The sequence below is a fragment of the Cavia porcellus genome, unplaced genomic scaffold (genome assembly GCF_034190915.1).
Source record: "Cavia porcellus strain 051 isolate PalLab524CR breed Dunkin Hartley unplaced genomic scaffold, mCavPor4.1 scaffold_15, whole genome shotgun sequence".
Taxonomy (NCBI): domain Eukaryota; kingdom Metazoa; phylum Chordata; class Mammalia; order Rodentia; family Caviidae; genus Cavia; species Cavia porcellus.
The window spans coordinates 69,630,433-69,655,773 of NW_026947498.1; the positions used below are offsets into that span (position 1 = coordinate 69,630,433).

General features: G+C 37.0%; 1 protein-coding gene across 4 annotated transcripts in view; it reads left to right on the forward strand.

Annotated features, from left to right (window-relative positions):
- Window positions 1-25,341, forward strand: part of Sec22a (SEC22 homolog A, vesicle trafficking protein) — a 58,315-nt gene that overhangs the window by 19,212 nt on the left and 13,762 nt on the right. For 2 of the 4 annotated variants that reach the window (XM_063225092.1, XM_063225093.1), the window contains exons 3-5: window positions 5,686-5,849; window positions 6,931-7,125; window positions 13,977-14,118. In XM_063225092.1, coding sequence (XP_063081162.1) covers window positions 5,686-5,849; window positions 6,931-7,125; window positions 13,977-14,118 — 501 coding nt within the window. The remainder of the gene's footprint in view (window positions 1-5,685; window positions 5,850-6,930; window positions 7,126-13,976; window positions 14,119-25,341) is intronic. The other 2 variants (XM_003464120.5, XM_063225094.1) reach the window with 1 other exon arrangement.

The following is a 25,341-nucleotide window of genomic DNA, read 5'->3' on the forward strand; positions in this document are numbered from 1 at the left end:
TATATCGGAGATTGAACTCACACATGTTTGCAAGGCAGGTGCTTATGCTGTGGAGCTAAATGCCTGGAAAGACACTTCTAATTTAATGACTGAATTCCTTGTTAAGTGAATGGTCACTAAATGAGGAATTGTATATGGTATGCATACATTGTAACATTCAAAACAAAGAAATGGTCAAAGGAAACTTCAACATGGTGAATTTGCTTTTATTTGCATAATTTTTACATGTAGTACTGTAATGTGTAACATAACATAAACTACAGTACTATAGTATATGGTACAATCAGCGAAAATTACATTACTTGGGGGCTGGGGATTTAGCTCAGTGGCATAAGCACCTGCCTTGCAAAGCAGGCAGTCGTGAGTTCGATCCCCGGTACCGATAAAAAGGAAAAAGAAAATTACAGTACTATATAAACAAGGTGTATTGTACAAAAAAAGACACTGAAGCTTTAAAGAAGATGTACAGAACTGTATTAAAAAAAGATAGGTTGTTAACTCTGAAATGGTTTTTAAAGCAGGAAGATGGTTAAACAAGAAATGTTGGTAATGTAGAATAATTTATAGCCTTTTCAGAAAGTATCATGCAATTATGGTAAAATAAAGACTTTCTGAAAATGCCAGCATATGATCCTTTTTTAGTAGTTTCCTTTATTGTACATACAGCTCTGTAGTTAAATTTAGCACAAGAAGGATAAACCATTTGAGATAAATGTGGCTTACACTGTTATTAATATGGAAATACAGAAAAATCCTGACATAACAAAAAATATAGTCCAAGATTTTTAGTCATATTATGGGAAGGTAACGAATAATTCTTAACAAACTGATTGGGAGTTTTAAATGTGTGGAGGCCAATTGCCAATTGTGTTCAAGTTATTTGGGGAATGTGTTTGAATGTAAGGGCATGTCAAGGAATTTTGATAATGGTAGTGAAGTTCTAAAAGAGAAAATCACTTCAGAAAGCATAGTTTGGCTTTTGATTTAAATATTAATTTGTAGAATTTGATATGCTATAGTTAAACTTTTTTGATTATGATCCTTAAGAAGAAATACAGTTTACTTCGTGGGCAGTACTACATAGTTTGTGTCCCTTCTTTCCCCCTCACAGAGGAGTTAAAATTTCTTAAAACAATATACCATTCCAGTATTTTCTATAAATTCTACTTCATTTTTAAGAGAATGGATTAATTCACTATCTTTTTTTTTTTTTGGTACTGGGGATCAAACTCACGACCTTAGGCTTGCCAGGCAGGCACTTATGCCACCAAGCTAAATCCCTGGCCCTAATTCACTATCTTTATTACTTACTAATGGATTGTAACTTACACTTTGAAAAATACTGCAAAGTGACTATATATTAAATGGCACTTCGGAAAGGAATTCAAGGTTATTCTAGAAACATAAGATCAGCACAACTTCACCACTAGTATATCCCACATCAATATTAGTTAATTAATAGGTGTTCACCTTGTATTTGACTAACTGGGATGGTCTTTTAAAGAGCATACACACACATGCACACATGAACCCAGAGTTATTTACTCACATACCTGTAAACTCTTTTTGGGGGGAGGGAGGTTACTGGGGATCGAACTCATGACCTTGCACTTACCAAGCAAGCACTTGAGCCACTGAGCTAACACCCTGGTCCCACCTGTAAACTGTTACTAGAAAGATGCAGAAGAAATGAATGAAAAACGTGAATTTCCTATGTGATAGAAATCTGGGTGCCTGTGGGCAGAGGCGGGATAGGCTATTTTAAATATAATACACTCTTTCATTTTCATTCTTTTAAAATTTGAGCCATGGAAACATGTTTATTCTCGTGATTAAACTTAAAAATAATAAATCCCACATCTACATTATTAGAGAAAAAAATGGAGTGTTCCAGTGTGGATCCAGGTTTGGTCATGAAGACGACTGTCACGAGTGATATAGCGCATGCTACAGGAGTGGGGAATGACAACCTGCATGCTGTGTTTACCACCCTGATCAGCCCAGCTGTGTTGATACTGTTATAGAAGATCCTTACTGAAAGGATTAATTTATGTTCCATGCTCTTGTTTTATTTTTATTTTTCATTCTCATTTTTTTCTTACAATGCCTATTATACATTTTGGTCCTTACTTACACTTCTTGGTTTCTCACACCAGAAAAATAATGCAGTGTTTATACATATATGACCCATGTATTTCACTTGAGTTTGGTCTCAAGGTGCATCCATTTACCTACAGATGTCTTGAATTTATCCTTTATGGCAGAGTAGTACTCCATTGTAAAAAAAAAAAAAACCCACATCTTTATCCTTTGACCAGTTGTTGGGCATTTGGGCTGTTTCCAAGATTTAGCTATTGAAAATTGTGCTACTATAAGCATGGGTATGCTTTTATCTCTGTGGTATGATGCTTTTAATTCTTTCAGGAAGATACCAAAGAAAGAAACAGCTGGGTCAAATGGAAATTCTAGTCCTAATTTTTTGAGAAATTACTACTCTGATTTATATGGTAGTTGGACCAGTCGATACCCCCACAACAGTGGAGAAGTTTTCCTTTTTCCCCACAATCCCAGCAGCATTTGTTATTGGTTGATTACTTGATAGCCATCCTTTCTGGGGTGAGATGGGATTTCAGTGTTTTTTAATTTGTATCTCTTGAATGACTAGTGATACTGAACTTTTTTCCAGGCTCTGTTTTTGTTTTTATTCCACACTTCATTCTTTTTAACTATTTCAGGGTATATGTTCTAAGATAAAGGATAGTCTTTTACTTAACTATATACAGCAGTCAGTTATTGTGAACATATGTAGAGAGTGCTTTCCTGTCCACGTTGAGGTCCAGGAAGGTTAATAATTGTAATCCCATGGAGATGTTATTGCAATTTTAGTGAGTTAATTATAATCTACTACTTCCAGTGCAACCATGGCAAGAATAAAGACGTAAAGACGCATATACAGTTGTGGGGAGCCAAGGGTTCATCCTAGGTCCAGCCACGATGGTGGTTTGCTGGAACAAAGGCCTCACCCACAGCCCAACCCAGGTTTTATTAGTTCTCCATGAGGGGGGCAGTTCAGGGGATGAGTGACAGTGAGAGTGGTGGGAAATACGTGGCTGCCATGACTACTGTGAGCTGGGCTGGGCAGGAGGTCTGAGGTCACCTCTGCAATAAGCAGAGGGCAAGAAATGCAGAGCGAGCAATCTGCATAACACAACTGAGGTAGTAGCTAATAATTTTGGGGTCAGTGCTTCAGTTCTGATACACACTCCTGTTTGTCGAGGCTCTGTCCCAGCCAAAGCGAGGAGCATGGCTCTCCATCCCACTTGGCTTAACCACACATTTGGGGAGTCACTGGGTGGGATAGCACTGACTTGTTGGCTTCACAGATTACACTTCAGCTCCTCCACCAGCCCAGTTTGCATTGCTTAAAGCCAAGTGAAGGAAGAAAGAAATAACCTAGCCAGCTCTGAATATACCAATATGTGGAGATAGGCCCAGTTTTATCCAAAATAGAGATAGTTGCTCTTCTTTTCAAGGAGAATCATCTCTGTGGTTCCCCACAAATGTGTTAGGAGTAATCTAGTTTAATTTATTACTTGTTTTCTATTTTTTCAGTTGATTCCAGAAATGTCCTTGGTAGTATTTCACTCTCCCCTTTAGCAGAGGATCCAGATTAAAGTTAGGTTTCTCATTTACTACTTATACTTTGTTAGACTCTTTGGAAACATTGCTATGGTATTTGTTAAGGTTTTTTTTTTTTTCTTTTTGCAATTAATATTTTTCAATGAGTATACCTTCTTTATTTTAAAAAATAGAAATTTTGCCATAATGTTTCTTTACGATTAGATTCAGGTTATAGGGGCTGGGGATTTAGCTCAGCGACATAAGCGCCTACCTTGCAAGCAGGCAGTCGTGAGTTCGATCCCTGGTACCGATAAAAAGGAAAAAGACAAAAAAAAAAAAAAAAAAAAAACTAGATTCAGGTTATATGTTCTAAGCCAGAATACTATGTGTGTGGTATGTATTTCTATCACACCTAGAGACCATGTCTACCTCCTGAATTAGTAGCACTAGCATGCTCAGTCAGTGTGTTTTCTAGTTTCCACTGTATAGTATTTTCCTCTTGCAACCTAATAATCCACTGGAAGAGTTTTTAAAGCCATGCAAATATGCTGATGCTCATCAAAATTCCCCCTACACACAATATTTGTGATTGTAATGTGCTTGATCTAATTTTTACTGTCTTGGTTGTAAAATGATGATTTTTCCGGTACCAGAACTACCTCCTCATTCACTAATCAGTGTTCTGTGTTTGCTATAAGCAGGAGTTCTCCCTCCCCACCCCCTTTTTTTTTTAAATTTTATTTTGAAAGTATACAACAGAACAAGACAGAATAAAGCCAACTAAGATCGTACAGTGAAATTGGTACAGAACTACACAGCAGGTTACCGGGATAACAGTAATAGGAATCACAGTATATTTTGTTATCTTTATAATAGTTGTTTCAATCACGTATATCAAAATGAGATGAAATATAGAACACTATAGAACTTATTAAAACAGAATATTGAATAGAGCAGTACCATTAATCAGAAGAGAGCAAAACAGTAATAAAAAGATTTGCCTTTAAAGAGATGGTAGAAGGGAGTCCCCCTTATTTGCTATGTCAGCCTCCCAGGAGACACTGAGATTTCTGGTTCCCATTTGCTAATGGGCGGGGAGAAGGGGGATAGGGGAATGGGATATTTGGTTCTAGGCCGTGCATCTGCATCAGTAGGTTCACTATTGCTTAGCAAGGAGGCAGGCTGGTTGTTTGGTTTCACAGCATCCTAAGTTCCAACATGGCGTGGATCTCAGGAGACACTGCTGGTTCTCCCCCTGGAAGGGCTGCAGTCTGCCACACTGCCACCGCTTGCCAGATTGGGGAGGTGCTTACTTGGCTTCCCAGTGTCCTAAGTTCCAGCATGGCGCGGATCTCAGCAGACACTGCTGGTTTTCCCCCTGGAAGGGCTGCAGTCTGCCAGACCACCACCGCTTACCAGGGAGGGAAGGTGCTTGCTTGGCTGCCCAGTGTCCTAAGTTCCCACATGGCGTGGATCTCAGGAGCTGCTGCTGGTTCTCCCCCTGGAAGGGCCGCAGTTTGCCAGACCACCACCGCTTACCAGACCCTCCCTCTTTTAAAAACTTATTGTTGTTAAATTCCTGTTTGATCCCTCAGTGATTCATAATTTATTAGTGGGGTCAGTGACTACTCTGAAATTTTATACAAAGTTCTATAGTACTTGGACATCTTTCTAGGGATAGGGTCCATAACTTTGATCAGACTCTAAATGGTTTTTGACTCAGGTATATTAATTTCCATTACCTTTCATGAAGAGTTAGATTTTAAGCTAGCTATAATATATGTTTGTATATTATTTCTTCTGCTTTCTTCCACAAGTAAAATGTTAGTAGCATAGTTTATCCCCTTCTGTAGTACATTCCATTATTTTTTCTGCTGTTTTTAAACTGTAACTTTAAGTGGTATTCTATTTTGGTTCTTTTAAATTTTTGTTGGAATATATAATAAATGTTAGTATCTTTATTGCCAGTGTAGCAGTGGTTTATGGTATAGAACCAGTCTTGTGAAGCAACAAATTACCTTGATTTAATTTGAAATTTTAAAACCAATGTTTTTTACACTGTAGTTTTATTAGCTCCCTGGGAGTGAGCTACATGATGTTGTGCACTGAAAATTACCCAAATGTTCTCGCCTTCTCTTTCCTGGATGAGCTTCAGAAGGAGTTTATTACTACTTATAGCATGATGAAGACAAATACTGCTGTCAGACCATACTGTTTCATTGAATTTGGTAAGGGCCTGATTTTTTTATTTTCTTGTCTCTATCCATTCATAAGTAATTTTTCATCTAATATTGGAGGGCAAGAGGAATTTGCTGCTTTGCTTTATATATAATAAGTTGGTGAATGATCTAGAAGTTATACCGACTTTTTAATTTAGGTGCCTGTAGAAAAATAATTGTTTGAGCTGTGAAGGGATTTATGATTGTTGGCCCAAATAATTATTAGTCTCAGAGGACATTTTCTCAATGAGAAATTTATAAGGCAGAGATTCAGAGTTTTGTGTGTTTGTGTGATAATCGTTTTATGGTTTGCTTAATATAGAACATAGTTGGCAAATATTTTCTGGAAAGGACCGGACAAAACATATTTTAGGCTTTTAAGGCTTAATAGTCTGCCACAATTATCCGGCTCTGCTGCTATAGCTTGAAAGCTGCCCCTACATAAATGGATGAGCATGGTTATGGCCTAATAAAACTTTATTTATAAAAACAATGGGCTAGGTTTGGCCTGTGGCCTGTAGTTCACTAACTCTTAATGTAGAAGGGAGAAAAAAAGAAAAAAAAATCCCTAAAGTTGTAAGTAGTAAAATAAAATTATACTTGGAAGATATTTAGGAAGTATCATTTATTTTTTTCATTAAATTTATCCTTTAAAACATACATCCTAATGGTGCAAGCAGATTAGAAAACAGATTTAGAAAAATAGCTAATTGCATATGATCTTACGTAATTACAACTAGTAAGTCTAACAGGTTTAATCTTTTGAGACAAGAATTCCCATAAAAATGAAGACTTTGATTTAAAGTTAAGCTGTTTTTTGTTTTTGTAATTTCTTGATGTGGATGTAGTACTTTGGGTAATGTTAAATTCTTAGTTCAGTTATAGGTACTAATTTCTATGGTATAGAATGTGAAACAGATGATTCCATGATTACATATAAACACAAAATAATATTAGAAATTCCATGGCAAATGAATAATTTCTATAACACATTAAACTGTATCTATGAAATTTGTTGTCCATAAACGTCACACTCTGAAAGATTTAATTAACAAATGACTGCAGGAACCTTATTTTTTATTTTACATAGATAACTTCATTCAGAGGACCAAGCAACGATATAATAATCCCAGGTCTCTTTCAACAAAGATAAATCTGTCTGACATGCAGATGGAAATCAAGCTGAGGCCCCCTTACCAAATTCCCATGTGTGAGCTGGGGCCAGCCAATGGAGTAACATCTGCATTTTCTGTTGATTATAAAGGTGCTGGTAAGATTTCTTCTGGTGAGTTTTGGATCTCCATTACTTCATTAAATTTTTTGTTTTTGTAAGAACTGAGGAACCCTTGAAAGTAAATTTTAATTGGTATCTTAGATCATGAACGTGCAATCCTTTCTCCCAGTTATGTATAAGCTAGGCTACTAGATATGTGACTAATCAGGAAAATATTTCACATGGTAATCTCTGAGGTTCTCTTTGCTAAGAAAACATTTATGGTGCTTTGCCAACGTTTATGTAGAAATGAAAAGTAGCTTCTTTGTAAAATACATTTGTAGGCTTGTGAAATACTTGCTTTGCGTGTCAGAATGGCTGCATTGAAGCCCCAGGATGCTTGACTGTCATCGAAAATGTAAAAACCTTAGTAATGTTCTACTCAAATCTCCCTTTCCAAAGAAGAACACCATCTTCAACAGTCATGACAGGTTGAACCTTCTGCTTATGGAAACCCCACCCAGGTGTGGTGGTGTATGCCTGTAATCCCAGCCACTTAGGATACAGGCAGGAGGATCTCAAGTTAGAGGCCAGTGAGCAACTTGTTGAGACTCTTGTCTCAAAATAAAAAGCGCTGGGGCAAAAAAAGGGGTGGGGATATAGCTAGGTGGTAGAGTGCCCCTGGATTCAATCCTCAGTACTGTGCGTCCATCTCTCCAAAAAAGAAGCCCTCGTTGTTTTATAAAGTAGCGTATGCCACTGTTAGACTGCTTGTTAAAATTCTTCTTTAAGTATTAAGCTAAAGTTTGCTTCCCTAGAATGCCTGCTGGTCTAACCTCCTTTCTCTGCTTGCCTGCCTCCCTGCCTGGTCCATCCCTGCCTCTCTGTCTCCCTCCCTCCTTCTTCGGCCCCCCCACCACCACCACTCTGTATCAGCAGTCACATTCAGGACCTTGCACCTGCCAGGCAAGTGCTATGCCACTGAGCGCTCTCCCCAACCCTAACCTACTTTATTTAAATATCTCCAATTTCCTTAAATTTTTTGTCAGTGCTTTGAAGTGTTCCCCATCCTTGTAACTTAAGTGTGAACTGACTGTAACACTTCACATTTGATTTGATTATTGCAGATGTGGGAGAGGGGAAAACAGATTTCACTAAAATAATCTAGGCAGTCACTAAACAAGTAAATAAGAGTAAGAGATAAAAAGGCATTTAGATTGCAAAGGAAGAAATGAAATAATTCTATTTGCATATTATATAACCTCATATATAAAATTCAGAGGAATCTGTTTTAAAAGACTTGGAATAACTGAGCTAGCAAGATTGCAGGTATAGTCTATACCAAAAAAAAAAAAAAAATCAGGTATCTTCTACCCACTAGCAGTGAAAAATCTGAAAATGAATGTAAGAAAATCCCGTACAATGAAAACTATAAAACATCAGTGAAAAGCACTTAATGGAAGGTAGTTTCATTTTCCTGAATTAGAAGGCATTATTATTAAGGTAGCTATTCTCCTCAAATTGATACACACACATTCAATACAGTGCCACCTATGTTTTCTTTTTATAGAAACTGACAAGCTGATCTTAAAATTCATATGGAAATTCAAGAGAGACAATAGCCAAAATAATCTTGGGAAAGAACAAAGTTGAAGGACTACTACTTCAAAACTTATTCCCAACCTATTGTAATTAAGCCTGTGTGATTCAGATTTAAGGATAGACATGTATGCAGATCAGAGGGATAGGTTTGAGAGTATAGAATTAAACCTTTTCGTTTTGTACACTGATATAAAAACAGTAATGAAAGAATAGTCTTTTGAACACATGGTATCCACAAGGAAAAGAATTGATGTTGGATCCCCCCCTTACTATATATATATATATATATATAAATTAACTCAAAGTAGAAAAGTCTTAAATACAACAAGTAGAAACATAAAAACATAGGTCTGAATTGTTGTGATTTTTTTGTTAGGTTTTTTAGATTTTTAGTGAAATAAGAAAAAAATAAGATAAACTTTCTCAAAATTAAAAACTTATTTGTCAAACATCAAAATGAAACAAGTGAAAAAATGACTCACAGAATGGAAAAAATACTTATAAAACATGTCTGATAAGGGACTAGAATCTAGAATATATAAGCAAGCATCTTATAGCTCAACGATAAAAGAAAGTCCAGTTTATAAACAGGGAAAGGAATTGAGTAGGCATTTCAACACAGTAAATGTACAGCTACCTAGTTATATAGAAAGATGCTCAACATCACTAATCATTAGAAAAATGCAAAGCAAAATTATAAGGATGCAATGTATCATTTCATATCTGCTAGCAAGGCTAAAAGAAGAGCTGTTGGATCCGTGCGTTATAAGGGCTGACGAGCAGAGTATCCTATGTAGTCTGGTTCCTTCTGTTTCTCTGGACCATTCTCAACCATTGTCATTCAGTAAATACATGGAGTATTACATCTGAAATATAGAAAGGTATATTAATCACTGCATCTTTTCATAGTGGCATAGGCTACAAGGTGGATTAACTTGATCCTTAACTTTCAACATCATATTCTAGATCATTGACCATCAGAAACTGATTGAGAGGTAGACTCCTGTTAGTTTGTGATATTTCCCATTGTCTGGCATGCATGCGTTTTCTCCAGACATACAGTAGTATGTACCATATTATACAAGACACATACTACTATATTCTCTTCAGGTATTGTCAGCGTGACATTGCCAGTAATGTTCTGTGGAGACTAACAATTTAGATCTTTATAAGCAAGGTTCAAAAAAATTTTTTTTTGTAAAAAGACTGGTAATAAATTTACTAGGTTTTGAGGCTGTATGATCACTCTTGGAACTCTGTGTGAGTGCACAAAGAAATAGTCATCGGCAATAGTTTAAAAAGAATCGGTGGACTGACTGGCTTTTGGGCTGTTGTTGACCAACCTCTGCTATAGACTGGAACCTCTGGCATAATATAGTAACTGCACTAATATCTCTCATATGAAAGCAATATAGTATGATTTCCACTGTTTCTTAGACTAGAGAAAAAAGTTTAGCATAATGTCAGGAAATGAATTGACCTACACTGTAAGGAACTACATCTGGAAAAGCATATGCAGTTGGAATCGTTGGTAGTAGCATCAGATATTATAGACTTAGAAAATGGGGAGAATATAGAATTTGTTATAGTTTTAAGAAAGAGTAAAAATAATTGACAGCTAGAACTTATTGTACAATTTAAATTTGCTTTCAATTTGAACCAAGCATTCATAATATTTTCTACAGCTTCCAAGTAAAATACACTATTGAGAGGAAACTTGTAAATGCATTATTCACTGTATTTTCAAATAAGTTTAAGGCTGGGCATACATTATTAACAAAAATCTATGGAAGCTCATCGTGGAGTCAGTAATTATTAAATAAAGTGCCATGTCTTGCTTCTACTTTTTGTTTTTTAAATGTTTTATTATGGAGAATCCCAAATGTATACAAGGTATGCAGGATAATATAATTAATTCTTATATACCTATACAACTTACATACTTATACACTTATATACGTATATACTTATACAACTATAACATTTTGTCACTTTTTTTCATCTGTACATCCCTCCTATCCACCTGCTAGCTTATTTATATAATTCTTAGTTTTTTTCAGGGAAATTTATAATCTTTGTTGTATAAATCTGGTTTTTAAATCTATATTTCATTCTTTCTCAGTTGTGGTAAGGTCAACAGATCAGGAGATCGCTGCCATAGAAAAGACAGTTTTGGGGCTGGGGATTTAGCTCAGTGGCATAAGCGCCTGCCTTGTAAGCAGGCAGTCATGAGTTCGATCCCTGGTACCGATAAAAAGGAAAAAGACAAAAAAAAAAAAAAAAAAAGAAAAGACAGTTTTGTTTTTTGTTTGTGTTATACTCGCAGATGCCTAGGGAAAGGAAAGGGAAGAACGTGGGCAGAATCTTTATTGTGATTCCTGAGGGAAGGGATGGATGAGATGATAAGATGTGGAGGCTTGAGATTTGGCTGGTTTGAGAAATTTCAGTGGCTTTGAGGGATAAGGCTTTTGGAACTTCAGTGACTCTGGGATATCCGCAATTGTGTGATGCTCAGTCAAGGGATGATACAGGGAAGGAAATGGTTGTCCTGAGTGTGGGTGCTTGGTGGAGGAGGTGGTTGAGGGTGTAAGTTATGGACTGATAGTTTGAGTTGCTGGAATGATGAAATGAGACTACGCATATAAAGTGCGTGGTGCTCAGCACATGGTGAATAGCCACTATTAGTAGTTGTTGCTATTACTTGTTTCCATCTCTGTTCTCTTGTTCTTTGCTCTGTATGAAGTGTACTGTAGTTCTTGCCCTTTGTACCTGATTGCATTTTATTCATCTTCAAAGACATTCCCTGGTTCTTGTCATTTCCTTTGTACTATTTAAATCTTTCCTCTTCAGTATTCCTTTTTTTGTTTGTTTGTTTGTCTTTTTCTTTTTTTTAATCAGTACTGGGGATCGAACTCACGACTACCTGCTTGCAAGGCAGGCGCTTATGCCGCTGAGCTAAATCCCCAGCCCCTCTCCAGTATTCCTTAAGTCACTCTAACCAGTAGCCCTCTTTCCAAGGGGTTTGGTCTTGCACCTTTAAGAACTTTTGCAGACTCTCTATAGGTTATTGGTACATTTTGAGAAATTTTTAATTTTGTTATAAAAATGCTATTATTGGGTCCAAAGATGCTAATTAAAGAAAAGGGTTCAGTATTACAACAAAAGATAATAGCAAAAACAAAAACAAAACGAAGATAAAAGCAAAACACAACTGTTGAAGCGACACAGCTTTCAACTTGGCAAAGTTACTGCTTTTTCCCCTGCATTGCCTCTTATTTGTTACTTGCCAATATATTTTCCACCTGGTAATGCCTAGCATCATGCCAAAATGCCAGTAAGCATTTTGGGTAGCACTGGATATAAAAATCTGTCTAAACTTTAAAAATAGATTTTAGATTTTAAAATCTAAAAGTACTGAAGTAAAAGAAAATAGCATTCATATCATAATGTATTAAAATGTGGTTGGATATCTAGTTCAGTTGTTGAAGTGGGAAATTGTCCTTCAAAGAGTATCACCTTCCTGTGTGCCAATGAAGTTTTCTTGATAAGTGTTCTCAGAATGCAAGCCACGGGTCTTGGGATGCTGGCAGAGCATAAATAGGGAAATTGCCATTTTAGAGTTTCTTTTCCACAGTGATTTGGCATGGTGTCAGCCTGCCCTTGAGCGTGGTACGTACCTTGTCCTTGTTAAAGAAAGTTTATCATTTGCTTTTATGCCCTTGAAAATAGGCCTGGTCATTTTGAAATAATTAATTCATAAGTAGCACATATCGTTATTATAAAGAGAGTAAGGTCGAAAGGAAGTGCGGGAGAAACTTCAGTGTTGGATTTATGTAGACTTGCTCTTCATTTCTTATCAGATCTTCATCAACACATGAGAATGGTAGTATCTTACTGTTGAAGAGCAGCCATACCTTACTCGAGTGTAAAAGCTAAGAGTTTTTAGTATAGTGCAGAATATTGTTTGTGTTTTTCTAAGTTAAATTTGTTTCAGATACTTTAAAGATGTGATTTACATACCTGTGCAGTGGTAGTTGGCATTGTTCTTGAGGACTTCTTTGCGTGTGTGTGGGTGTTAGCGGTCGGTTCTTCCTTACTCACTGCTGAGAGAGGTAAGGAGGGAGGCCGGGCAATTGACCAACTGTAGTCTGACGGGCTAGATTTTTAAACTATGAGTTTTGTCTCTACCGATGAAAGATTTAACATCAATAATGTCTAGAGCACTTCATCTGTTTTCGTATTAAAACATCAAGGAAATTGAAAGAACAGGCAGGGGCAGAAATGACATTTAAGAAAATGTTTCATGTTATTATTTTCTGCTGAAACTGAGGAATAAATACTTTTTTACAATATGTGAGTTTTTGTGTTTTTATAAACTGTTTAGGGAAGCTTTTCTATTGTAATGGTTGAATATAATTTGCAAAGATTTAAGACCGTGCTTACATTATTTTTCCACCTCATTAAGTTTATTGTTGGGCTTTTACACTTCAGTGGTTTAAATAAAATAAAATGTGGCTCTGTTGTCCTCTCTTTGTTTCTGTCATCATTTTGTGGTCTAATGATTATATATTTAGTTTTGTGTTTTCCTTTGGACGTCATCATTAATTCTATTAAGTGCAAAATAATGATGAAGAGACGCTATTGTTTAATTGAGTCACACTGCTGAAGCCTTGAAAGACGAGGGAATATATTTGAAAGATAAAATGGTCATTTCTTCAGCTCGCGTTTTATCACTTTTGCCTTCAAGTAGTATTCACCAGACCAGGAGCTTCCTAACTCTTAAGATTATATTCTGTTGTGGAGTTCAGACAGGTGATGACATGCGAGCTTTCACATACATCTGGTGGTGTTACACCAGTGGTACCCAATAATGGGGAGCTTTGCTTAAAAGCAAACTATGTTCCTCCTTAGAAATGTTTTGTAAGCATTTTCAGAGAAAGGAAGTATTGTGCGATGAATTTCTAGACAAAGTCACCTTTGGAAATAGTAGTACTTTTTTTGCAAATAGTAGGCATTTTTTAGGCAGTAAGATTTCTTCCTAAACCATTTACTGCCAGATTGAAGCACATTAGCACTATTTATCACAAATGCAAATTAGGTTTCTGTTAAAAATATATAAAAAAAGTTAATTTGGTTTGCATTTAAGAAAATGGGGCTTTTATGTTGTCAACATTTTGCATTTTGAAAGAATATTTAATTACTAAGATATATGAAATTATTCATGTTTGACCCATTTAAACAGAGCAGAAAATTTATGTTTAACAGAGGTTCAGCTACATGACATACTGTGTTCATTTTTAACCATTTCTTTTATTTTCTAGCTCATCAGCGATTGGAGCCGGCAACTCTGTCAGGGATTGTGGCATTTATCCTTAGTCTTTTATGTGGAGCTCTGAATTTAATTCGAGGCTTTCATGCTATAGAAAGTCTTCTACAGGTACTGTGCAGTTTTTGTAATTTCAGGTGACTATACCTACTTGTTACATAATTTATATACATTGGACTGAGTATTACTACAACGTACAGTACATGCTCAAAATCTGTGTTCTTTATGCCTACCCTGTTGTCCCTTCAAAGCTCGTGTTTGTCCATGTGGAGCAGGGGTTGGGGATCAAACCTAGGGGTGCTCAGCCACTGAGTTACATTCCCAGCCCTTGTTATTTTTTGACACAGAGTCTTGCTGAGTTGCCTTGGCTAGTCTCAAACTTGTGATCTTCCTGCCTCAGCCTCTGGGAATACCTGCTGTTACGGACAAGTGCCACTGCACTGACTTCTTTATCATCTACACTTCAGAAGGCACTTTTGAGGGGTGCTCTGGAGATACCAAGATACGGCCCTGTGTCTCACAGTTTAACCACTTACTGGTCCAATATTTAACCAATTTAGGATTTTTTCATTAATTTTTATACATTAATAGGAAATATAAAAAAATGACAATTTATTGATCTATTTAATAACTTTTCTATGTAAGTTATATCTTGCAGTGTTCAATACACAGTACAGCGTGTCATTCTGGACAGCAGTATCAGTCTCTTTCTCAGTGCTTTCTGCAGTTCTGTCTGTCTTTGAACAGCACACTCTGCACTGTTGTGTTGTGCTTTCCTTTTCTTCTGTGAGTGGTATAATTTCAATAAAATGATTACCCACAGTCACAGTGAATATGTCAGTAGTGGAGGTCCTGATTAGCATTTTGGTATACCATATTTTTCAATTATTTATGCTATTAGATATATTAGATATAATCTAAATTGTGAATGACTTTTTGAACTCCCTTGTTTTGAATAAAAAACAAGTTCCATATTGTTTGGTCCAGAAAGTGCTTACATATTTTATAATATTTTTTCCTTATCTTTTGACTATAGGATAGCTTGTTAGATGTTGGTCAACTCTGTCAATACCAGCCAAACAATTATCATAATCATTGATTACTATTGAAATTTTAAAAATTTTGTTTCTTCTTTCAACTTCTATTATTTCTATATTATGAATAGTTGACGATAAGGTGACATCTTTTTTTCATAACACTGATATGAGTAACATTTTTCTCTCTGATGTGCTAATATTTCTAAATTTTTTCTTTTGCAGATCTTTCTGCACTTTTTCCTATTCAGTTTCAGTTTTGCAAATGTATTATAAAAGAATAGCACTCAGTTCTCGAGAAATATAAAAACTGTATCTAGTGTACTTACAATAAGATTTTTAATAGATTGTAATATAAAATTATAGGTTATTTTTCACAAATAAAATAAACACAAATTAGTAAAAGAATTACTAGATTTCACTAGAAACAAACTTCAAAGACAAGTACTATAGTCTAAATAGAAAATTATACAAAAAATAGTAAAACCAATAGATGTACGAGTGTATCTTGTGCAACAAGAATCAGCTGGCTGAGTTGATAACTGTTGAGTGCTACCCAGGCAACACTCAGGATCATCAGTACATGAACAAATGCACAGCCCAAGTGATACTTGCGGTGTACTGCTAAGTGGTTAAAGTTGAATTGGGAGATAAGGCATAGCAGTCCATGAGAAATTGTTATGTATTCCCAAATTGGGAAGAGGCGAGGCCAGAGGGAACCTGCAGGAGAAAAGGTGTTGTAGGGGAGGATGAGCAGGAAGGCCGAGTGGCAGAGAGCACTGCGGGCATGAAGAAGCCCATGGGCAGTGATACGTCCCTCTACTAGTCTGTTCCTTGTCCTTTTTGTTCAGTGGGCCTTTTAAAATCTAGCCACCTGGGACACTACTGATTTTCTTAGCTGCTGGCCACCATTTCATTGTCCAAGGGAGTCGTTATAGTTGAGTGGGCCAGTAATAGTTCAGGCCTTTGGAGACAGTGAGGAAGGGACTGCCAAGCATACACTTACTAGTACGCAGTAAGTAATTACATCTGTTAAAGACACAGGAAGTGTGCTCAGGGCCAGTCCGTGCCATCAAGGTGCTGGTGACAGAACAGCACCGCGTGTCCATCAAAGGTAGCAGAAGCAACAGGATCCAGAGGGAGAAAAGTGGGCAGGTAACGCAGGCTTTCAGAATTTAAAGGCCAGGCATTTCTGCTTTCGTTGCCTCTCCTTGAATCTGATGGTGCCAGGGCACTGACATCTGTGTTCTTGTATACGTTATCAGCAGTCTTCTAGGGTTTTGTTATTTTTTGTGTCTTTCTTAAGAAAATGGAAGCAGGAATAATCTTTGGGAGGTGCTGAGAGTTAAGTGGAGGTAAGGGGGTGACTCATGCAGCTCCTTTGTTTCCAAATGTTACTTTTCCTCTTAGGCTTTTTGTGAACTTTGAAATTTCATTTTTTGCATTTTAACACATTTGACACTGTACAGCTTTCCTTCCTTTGCTGCTGCTCACTATTTTGAAGAGTACTTGATGGTCCTCCCCACATTGTGAGTCAGATCTGTCCACTCCATCTCTCTCTCTTTTCTGTCTATCTATCTGTCTCTCTCTGTGGACATTAAGCTCAGTATACCATTTCGAAAAACCCACCCGAAACACTGTATTCTATTTTAAAAGTGTTCAACACTTTTAAAAGTGTACTTTTAAAATGGTACACTCAAGTGTACCATTCTGAATACCTTCTAAATGTACTCAGCTGCTTAAAGCCAACAGCAAACGTCAGAGGTTCTGGCAGCGAAGTTGTCCCTAAAATGCATGAATCTTCTCACTGCCTTTCAGTTCTTCTTTGAAGCCGCACTCTTTGCCCCCAGGGTAAAGCACCTCCCCCTTTTAGGCAGTGGACACTGACTACCTCTCGACTCTCCTGAGCTCAGTCCCATAGCTGGGTCAGCTTTATTCCAGCAGCAATTCAATGTTGAGCCAGTTAAACAAGCTGCCAAAACCAGGAAATGGGCAATTTGGAAATTGCTGACTAAAAAAACTAACAAATAGTATACTCTTTTTAAAAATCTGTAACTGATGTAATGGAAAGGATAGTAGTAAAGGTATGTGAAGAGTTGGGTTTTGTTGATGTAACGGGCTTACTTAGAGAGAACTTTAATACCACAGAGACTTACATCCCTGATTTATTAGACAGTGTGTAAGTTGTGGAACCTTGGGCTTCGACAATCACCTTTAAGTTAAAATGCAGACAAGGATATCGAGTCTCACAAAACCTGTTAAAACATCTCTGTGTCTTGTCCTTCCTCTTCTTGGGCTGCTTCCTTCCTTCTCCATCTTCTGATTCGTAATTTAATATCTAAGTCATGCTTTTGCTGGCAAAAGCCTGCCTCGATTCTTAATTTTTCATTTTCTCCCTTGATCAGTAACATCTTGCCCATTACAGTTGGTATAATTTTAGGTTTAAGAGAAAAATAATCTGATTAAATTAATTACTGCTAACATGTAACCAAATGATAGTTCTGAAATTTCTCAGCCTGTTTATGTTTTCAAAAGACAGCTTTATAAACCAAATCCTCTTATGAACATGATGTCAAAATCCTCTGCTATACATGTTTTAGCAAATCAAATCCAGCAATGTTTTAAGAAAGTCATATACATGACGGGAAATAGGTGAGGAAATGGAATGAAAGTGAGTGAGACTTTTCACCTAGTATCTTTTCATCTATTGCTTTTACTTCTTGAGCTATATAAAAATTACTCATTCAAATTTTAAATAACAATATATGAGGGATGGTGTAACTCAGTGGTAAAGGGCTTGCCTAGCAAGTACAAGGCACTGGATTTGATCCCCAGTACCTCCCCCCAGAAAACAAAAAAAGAGAAAAGGAAACATCATTAGGATCTATTCGCTAAGGAGAGAGGAGACAATTTTTATTAATCCAAATTAATTGGTAGATTTTTCCAATAACAATTTCAGGAAAAGAAAAATATTTTTGTAGGGGCTAAGGAGAGAATGAACATATTCCCTGTGTGTGTATTGTTCATTGGTTTGGTTTGGTTTGTTTCTTTTGTACTAGGAACTGAACCCAGGGCCTTCACACTGAAGCCATTTTTATTTTTATTTTTTGAGATAGGGTCTCACTAAGTTGCTCAGTTGCTCAGGCTGCTTTCAGGCTTTCCATTCTCCTGCCTCAGCCTCTCTTCTCCTGGCCACCACACAACAGTTTCTAAGCTTTTATAGTTTTTTCCTGGCCCTATCTTAGATTTCACATTTTCCTTACATACTAAAGAGGATTTAGGATGAGATGTGTTTTAAATAGTTTCATAACTGGTAGTAGGGTGTGGAAAAAGGCTAGATCGTTCTTTTTAAAATTATTTGGACACTTGTGTATGCTTGTGTTTTTGAAGATGTATTTTTCTAACACGTGGTAGGGAATCCTTTCTTTTTCACTGTTAGCCTAGATCACGTTTACTATCCAGGGAACTATGGAGTGGCCCCTATGGGGATCTTAGTTCTTTGGAAAATAGAGCACATGGGCCTGGTCATGTGTTCCCTTAGCACTGTTGTAGATTCTTTTTCTGTCTTTGCCAGGACTATGCCCTGCACACTCAAGAGTGATTATTCCTAAAACTGACTCAGAGAGGAGAGAAGCAACAGCAGAGTGCTACGTTGGAAGGGATGCAGTCTACAGGAAGTTTGCTACCCACAGATGTACTTTTTTTGTTTTTTTATGTGTTGAATCCAGGGCCTTTGCCCTGAGATACATTCCCACACCTCTTTTATTTTTTTGTTTTGAGGCATTATCTCACTAAATTGCTTGAACTTGCATTCTTTCTTGAGAGTATGCCCTGCTACCCATAGTTTTGAAAATTTTTCCAGCAAATTATGTTCCTCAGCTAAGTGAGAATCATTGCTTTTGGAAATTCACTGGACCAGCAGTAGAGTGCCATTGTTCTAGTTTTTGGAGAAAAATGTTCTGGTGCATGACTGGTGCTTAGAAAGGCTTTTACTTGTCTTGCTATGAGAATGAATGAGGGGACACTATAAAGCATTAGAAATACCTGCCTTCTGGGGCTGGGGATTTAGCTCAGTGGCATAAGCGCCTGCCTTGCAAGCAGGCAGTCGTGAGTTCAATCCCTGGTACCGATAAAAACGAAAAAGACAAAAAAAAAAAAAAAAAAAAATACCTGCCTTCTGAAATTTCCCTGTCCTGTCAGGTGGAATGATACACAAATGAGATGTAAAATGCAAATAAATGGACACAATGATAAACTTAGGAGTTTCAAACACAGTAGTTTAGGGATACAAAATAGACTAATTTTAGCATGTACCCTTAGCCCAATGTAACATGAAAGAAATAGATACAAAATTGATGACCTAAGGTTCCTTACCTTAAATTTTCCCTCATTAGAGTCTATTTTGTTATTGTTCAGACTTGTGTTGGATAAAATGTCCTTTTTATTTTTACTAAAGCTATTAGATTTAAGACATAGTCTTAGCCTTCTCTCTGGTTTATCATTCATTATATTTTATGCTAAGAATAATCTCTATAGTCACATAGATAATTTTTTGGTCAGTAAAAATAGGTGTTCTGAGGTTGACTGCTATGAAGACTTGTGTGCACACTGCAGGGTGCAGAATTTAAACTGTTTTTTGTTTCGATGTTATCTGCAGTGGAGTTAATCAGATCATGATGGTGATAGAGATGGCAGAAAGGTCATAACCAGATTAGGTGGGCTCGGTCTCTTTCTGATCCTTAAAAGGAAGGATGAACTTGAGGCATTCATAGGTGAATGGATGCACCTTGAGACTGTAATATTAAGTGAAGTAAACTAGACACACAAACTTAAATATCACATGGTTTCCCTTATATGAGAAGCCCCAAATAAAACATAGATAACAGGAAGTAGGGAGATCTTTTTCAGATGGGAAGGGGACCAAGAGATGGAGCAAGGGGCAGATGGGAGGGGCAGGGGCCAGCAAAAGAATTAAGAGCTGTTATGTACGTGTACCCACATCCCACAGTAAGTGTACCCACTGTGTACTGCAAACATGTACCAATAAAAGTTTTTAACAACAGTAAATGATTTATTTGAGACTAGATCTACCTGAAAATATTCAGGATACTTCTTGAATGAATAACAGATAGTTATTAATTTGAAGTACTTTTTAAGGCCTTGAATTCTAAGTATTCTTTTTGAATGCTGTAAATGATTGCTATATTTATCTTCTAATATGTAACTTTGTGCTTAAAATATATTTAAATCTGAGGATCCACATGAATTAACATTTCTGTACATTGTTTTAAGATGTATCACCAGTTTCATTGGGTTTATAACTCCCCCTTAGAGTGATAGTGAAGGATTTATTAAAATATGTGGCACTGTAGTTTTTCACTAGTATCTGACTTTAGAATGAAGAGGTTTGGGGTGAATGTAGGTTTTTTTTTTTAAGTTGGTGAATGGGATTTAGTCCTTACAGTAATGTGTAAATTGATTGTTTTAACTTACTTCCTTTGTTCTGAGTTTAGAGGTGTTATAAATTTATTGTGAATTGACACCTCATCAGTGCATAAGCTTTTATCACAATGGCTTATATTTCTCATGTTCCTTTAAGATCAGCCTTGAAATAATGGTATTAATTAGGATGATGCCAATCTAGAAGAAATTAGCATATGATACATTAAGTATATTAGAAAAAATTTATTATTTTTTTTTGTCTTTTTTTTTTTTTTTTAAACCAGTACCAGGGATCGAACTCATGACCACGAGCTTGCGAGGCAGGTACTTACGCCGCTGAGCTAAATCCCCAGCCCCAGTACATTAGAAAAAATTAAGTCATCTTATACAGTAACAGAAATGCTAGCTTAGAAGTCTGTGTGTCTTCTGCCAGCAAATAGTTTTGTGACCTTAGATGGATTAGTTGACCTAGGCTTTCGCCTGCTGATCTGCAGGATGGTGGTTTTTAGACTGCACAAGGCTGCTTCAACACTAGTGCTCTAAGATTCTAAAATTGTTAGTAATACCATCGCTACTACAAAGGGGAAATAATTAGCACATTTTATTTCTTGTCTTACTAATTTCCAGATTTATCAACCCCTGTAGAAATTACATACTCACTGAAGGTCAACAGAAGTTTTTGATTTATTTAGTGGCATAATATTAATGTTAAGATGTAGCATTTCTACATCTTGTAGAAGGAATAAGGATATTTTTCCTTACTCTGTACTCATCCATTGTTAAGGAATTGACTAAAAAATACTCCCAAATTTTCTTTGATACATATGTATTTGTTTATACACACACACACACACACACACACACACACACACACGTGTTATTCTTGTATCCTTTTTTACTTCATGTTACAAAGGAAATACTTCCTAATTATTGTGAACATTCTAATAGCATCATTCTAATGCTTTACATAATTATTGTGTGAGGCCTTTATTTCCCTTCATACATAGTTTTCGTTAGTTTTGTTTTCCTGCTTTCCCTTTGTTAGTTTTCAAAGCAGTACACTGGTGCCCTGTCAGTCCCCCCAGGTAGCAGTGTGCCTTTTACAGGTGTTTGAACTCCTTGCCTGGGTCCCTCCTCCTCCCCTGTCACCCCACTGTTCCTCTCCTGTACTCTGCTCCTCTGTTCCCATCTGCTCCCACGTCATACCCCTCATACCCCTTGGCCACCTGCCCCACCTCGCCCGTTCCATCTGCCTCCTCTCCGGGAGCTCCCTGCCCTCAGCTCACCACCACAGAAAAGACTCCTGACAGTGCTCCTTCCCGAGCGTTTTCAAAGCGGGGGCTCCGTCTGTTCGCCACCTCCTTACGCTCTGTTCCCGTAGTCCACTGTCCCCTCTCCTGGGCCCCTGTGATTCTTCAACTCTCCAGTGTCCTTCTGACTGCCAAGCTGTAGCCGCTGTCTTTAGTGGCCTCCTCTCACCTGTCATTCACTTCTTCCTTTAAAAATAACTCCTTGTTTAATTTTAAAGAATGTTTATTTTGGAAAACCTAGATGAAAATAAAATAAACCATTATTAATAGTTTGATATATTACCTTCTTGACAGACTTTCATTCCTTCATTTCCAGACAATAATTTTTTGCCATTTTTATTGTTTTCTTCCTTTTGTTCAGTTTATATGATAAAATTCTTACACTTTGCTTTGTATTGTGGGATTCTCTATTATTCTGTTATTGGCTTTATAGTCTTCTAGCGCTTTATCTTCTCTTTGGATACTTTCACAATGGCATTGATTGACTGATTGATTGTCTTTTTGAGATAGGGTTTCACTTTGTAGTTCAGGCTGGCCTTAAATTCACTTTGTAGCCCTGGCTGGCCTTGAACTCATGGCAATCCTCTTGTGTCAGCTTCCTGAGTGCTGGGATTATGGATATGAATCACCATGCCCAGGCACAGGGGGTTCTGAAAAAAGTTAATATCTACTGTGTACATGCATGTGTACACAGAAAATATGCACATGGTAAATTAGCTCTTTCCTTCCTTCCTTTTTATTTATTTATTTATTTGTTTGTTTTGGTGCTTGGGATTGAGCCCAGACCCTTGCAAACACTAAACATACAGCATACAGTGAATCCCTGAGCTGCACCCCTGGTCCCTGCATCTGCCAAATTTGAAAAGCTACAAAAATTGATTATGTAATTTTCATCTTAAAGTAATTCTCTTTCCTTTTCTCCTCCTTGGAATCAATCACCTGTGTATCCTTCTGGGGTAATTATGTGCTAGATACATAAATCTATGTGTATATCTATGTAATTATTTGTAAATTATTTTATATAAATAGTGAACACTCTTAATACTGATTTGCATCTCTTTCTCTAGGCACTGTAGATCACATCACAAGCAGTACATAAAGATCTATTCTGATCTTTTCAGTGGTTACATGACATTTTTTCCTTTGTGCTCATCTTTCCTCCACGCTGCACAGTATCTTATCTCTAAAGTATTCAAGCCCACAGAAACTTTTATTTGAACAGTGCAGTTCACATCTACTTGTGTACCTACCTTCTTTTCTTCCTTTCTGTTTACCTTTTTTGCTGAATCATTTGAAAGTAACACTGAAAGCACCGTTACAGTTAATTCATGTATTACTTAGTGTGTGTGTCTTAAGGACTGAGACACGCTCTCACATAAGCCCAATACCCTTTTTACACTAAAGCAATTTAAGATTGGTACAGTATTATCTAGAGGAAAATCTGGATTCACATTTCCACAGTTGCCACCAAGATGTCCTTTGTAGTTTGTCCTCTCTCCCTCTCCCTCCATCCCTTCCTCCACCTTCTCTCTCTCTCTCTCTTTCCCTCCCTCTGTCCTTCCCCCCTCCATCTCTCCCTTCCTTCACCCTCTGTCTCATTTAGGAGCCAATCAAGAATTAAGACCTGTACTTGATTGTCATACTGTTTAGATATATGACTACCAACTAAGAGTTCTAAAAAGTTTCCTAAAGCAGACTTAAATATCTGCTGCTCTGGAGGTCCCACTGGCAATTCCAAAACACATGTCCAGAATGAACTTAGTGCTTTTGTTCTCAGCTTCTCTGTATTCCTACATTTCCAGCTTAGTGCAGGATACTATTCTGTCACTGCCAAACAAGAAATGTTGGAGTCATCCTAGCCTCTGTCTCTCTTTGAGACTGCACATATTACTCACTTTGCCCACAGTTCTCCTGCCTCGTCTCCCTATACACCCTTCAAGACCCAGGTGAAGCCTGACTTCCTTTGGGGGACCTTTGCCAACTGTTTCTTCTGCAGCTGGAATTAGGTGCATCTCCAGTGAGCCCCACACCAGCCATCTTGCATGCACTGATCTCATCAGTTAGCATCCTTGGAGGGGATTGTTGTTTATGCTCTGCCTTATTAGAGACTGAGCTCTTTGAGTTGGTGAGGATTTAATTGCTTTTTGTGCTAGGTCTGATAACATAATACTTGGTACATAAGTGCTTAATGAGTATGTGTTAAATGGAAGAATATGTTTATAGACCATCTTCTCTTTATCAAGTAGAAGTAAAGATTTTCAAAGCCTAGTTCAGCTCAGCATACATTTATTGAATTCCTACCATGTACACAGTTTCATGTAAGTAGTAAGATTTACTTTCTGCCTTCAAGAAAGATTAGGCAAACACCTGTAATCCCATCACTTGGGAGGCTGAGACAGGACGAATTGCAAGTTAGAGCCCAATCTGCATAACAGTTTAGGGAGACTGTCAAAAAAACAAAGAAGAGAGAGAGAGAGAGAGAGAGAGAGAGAGAGAGAGAGAGAGAGAGAGAGAAAGGAAGGAAGGAAGAAAGAAAGAGGGATCTAATTGAGATAAAGTGAGTGTACTAGAAATCTAAGCAACACTGAAAGGTAATCTGATCATCAGATGAGTGATAACACAGCACACTAAGAGATTGATTAAAGATTTTTGAGTGCTTATTGTGTGCTGGTTCTTTTGTATCTACAAATATTATTTCACTTAATCTCTACAACTTTTATTTTCAAAAGAACAAAGTAAGTTAGATGATTGGTCTAACAACTATCAGATTTCAACAGAGGGCTGATTCTAGAAAGAGGCTCTTACCTGTACCAAAGGTAATTAAGAGTTTTAAATGATACTGTAAATTTAGAATAAGGATAATATTCAAACAGGACAGTGATTAAATTATAGTATATCCTGCAGTGAGAGGTTATGAATCATTACACATGCTGTGCTTGGGGAATATTTACTATCTTGGAGAAGTGTTTATGATATAATACTATAATATTAAGTGCTAAAGACAGAAATGAAAGTACTGTTCCACTTTTTAAAAATGTATGCGTGTAGAGATTGAGAGGGAGATGAGAGAGAGAGAGAGAGAGAGAGAGAGAAGAGGAGAGAAGGAAATACATGAAAGGACTAACAGCAGTGCTTCCAGAGTTATGAGTTTCTTCTTTATTTAATCTGTATTTTCCATATTCTTTCCAATGAACATGAACTTTTATAATTAGCAAAAAAGATCATTTAAAAAATAAAGGACTAAAATAAAAAAAAACCAAACAAACAAATGGAACTTACTTAAGGTCTTAGAGTTATTAAAGTGCTAAAGTTTTTCGTTGACCTTCCTAGCATCTGGGGTAGAAATGGTCTGAGCATCCAGACAGAGTAATGGTTCCTATTTTAAGATCTCCTCACAAGGATAAGCAAAGCACTCTCCCTCTGTCTCACACACAGTTCTGTGGCCCAATAAGCAGGACCAAAGGAATTTCCTTTCTACACTATCTTGTAGTGACATGTCATGAGAGGCCTTCCTGTGTCTTGTGGAAATTTTCATTGTATGAATACATTTTTTTCTAAGACAAGAAAAGGACCA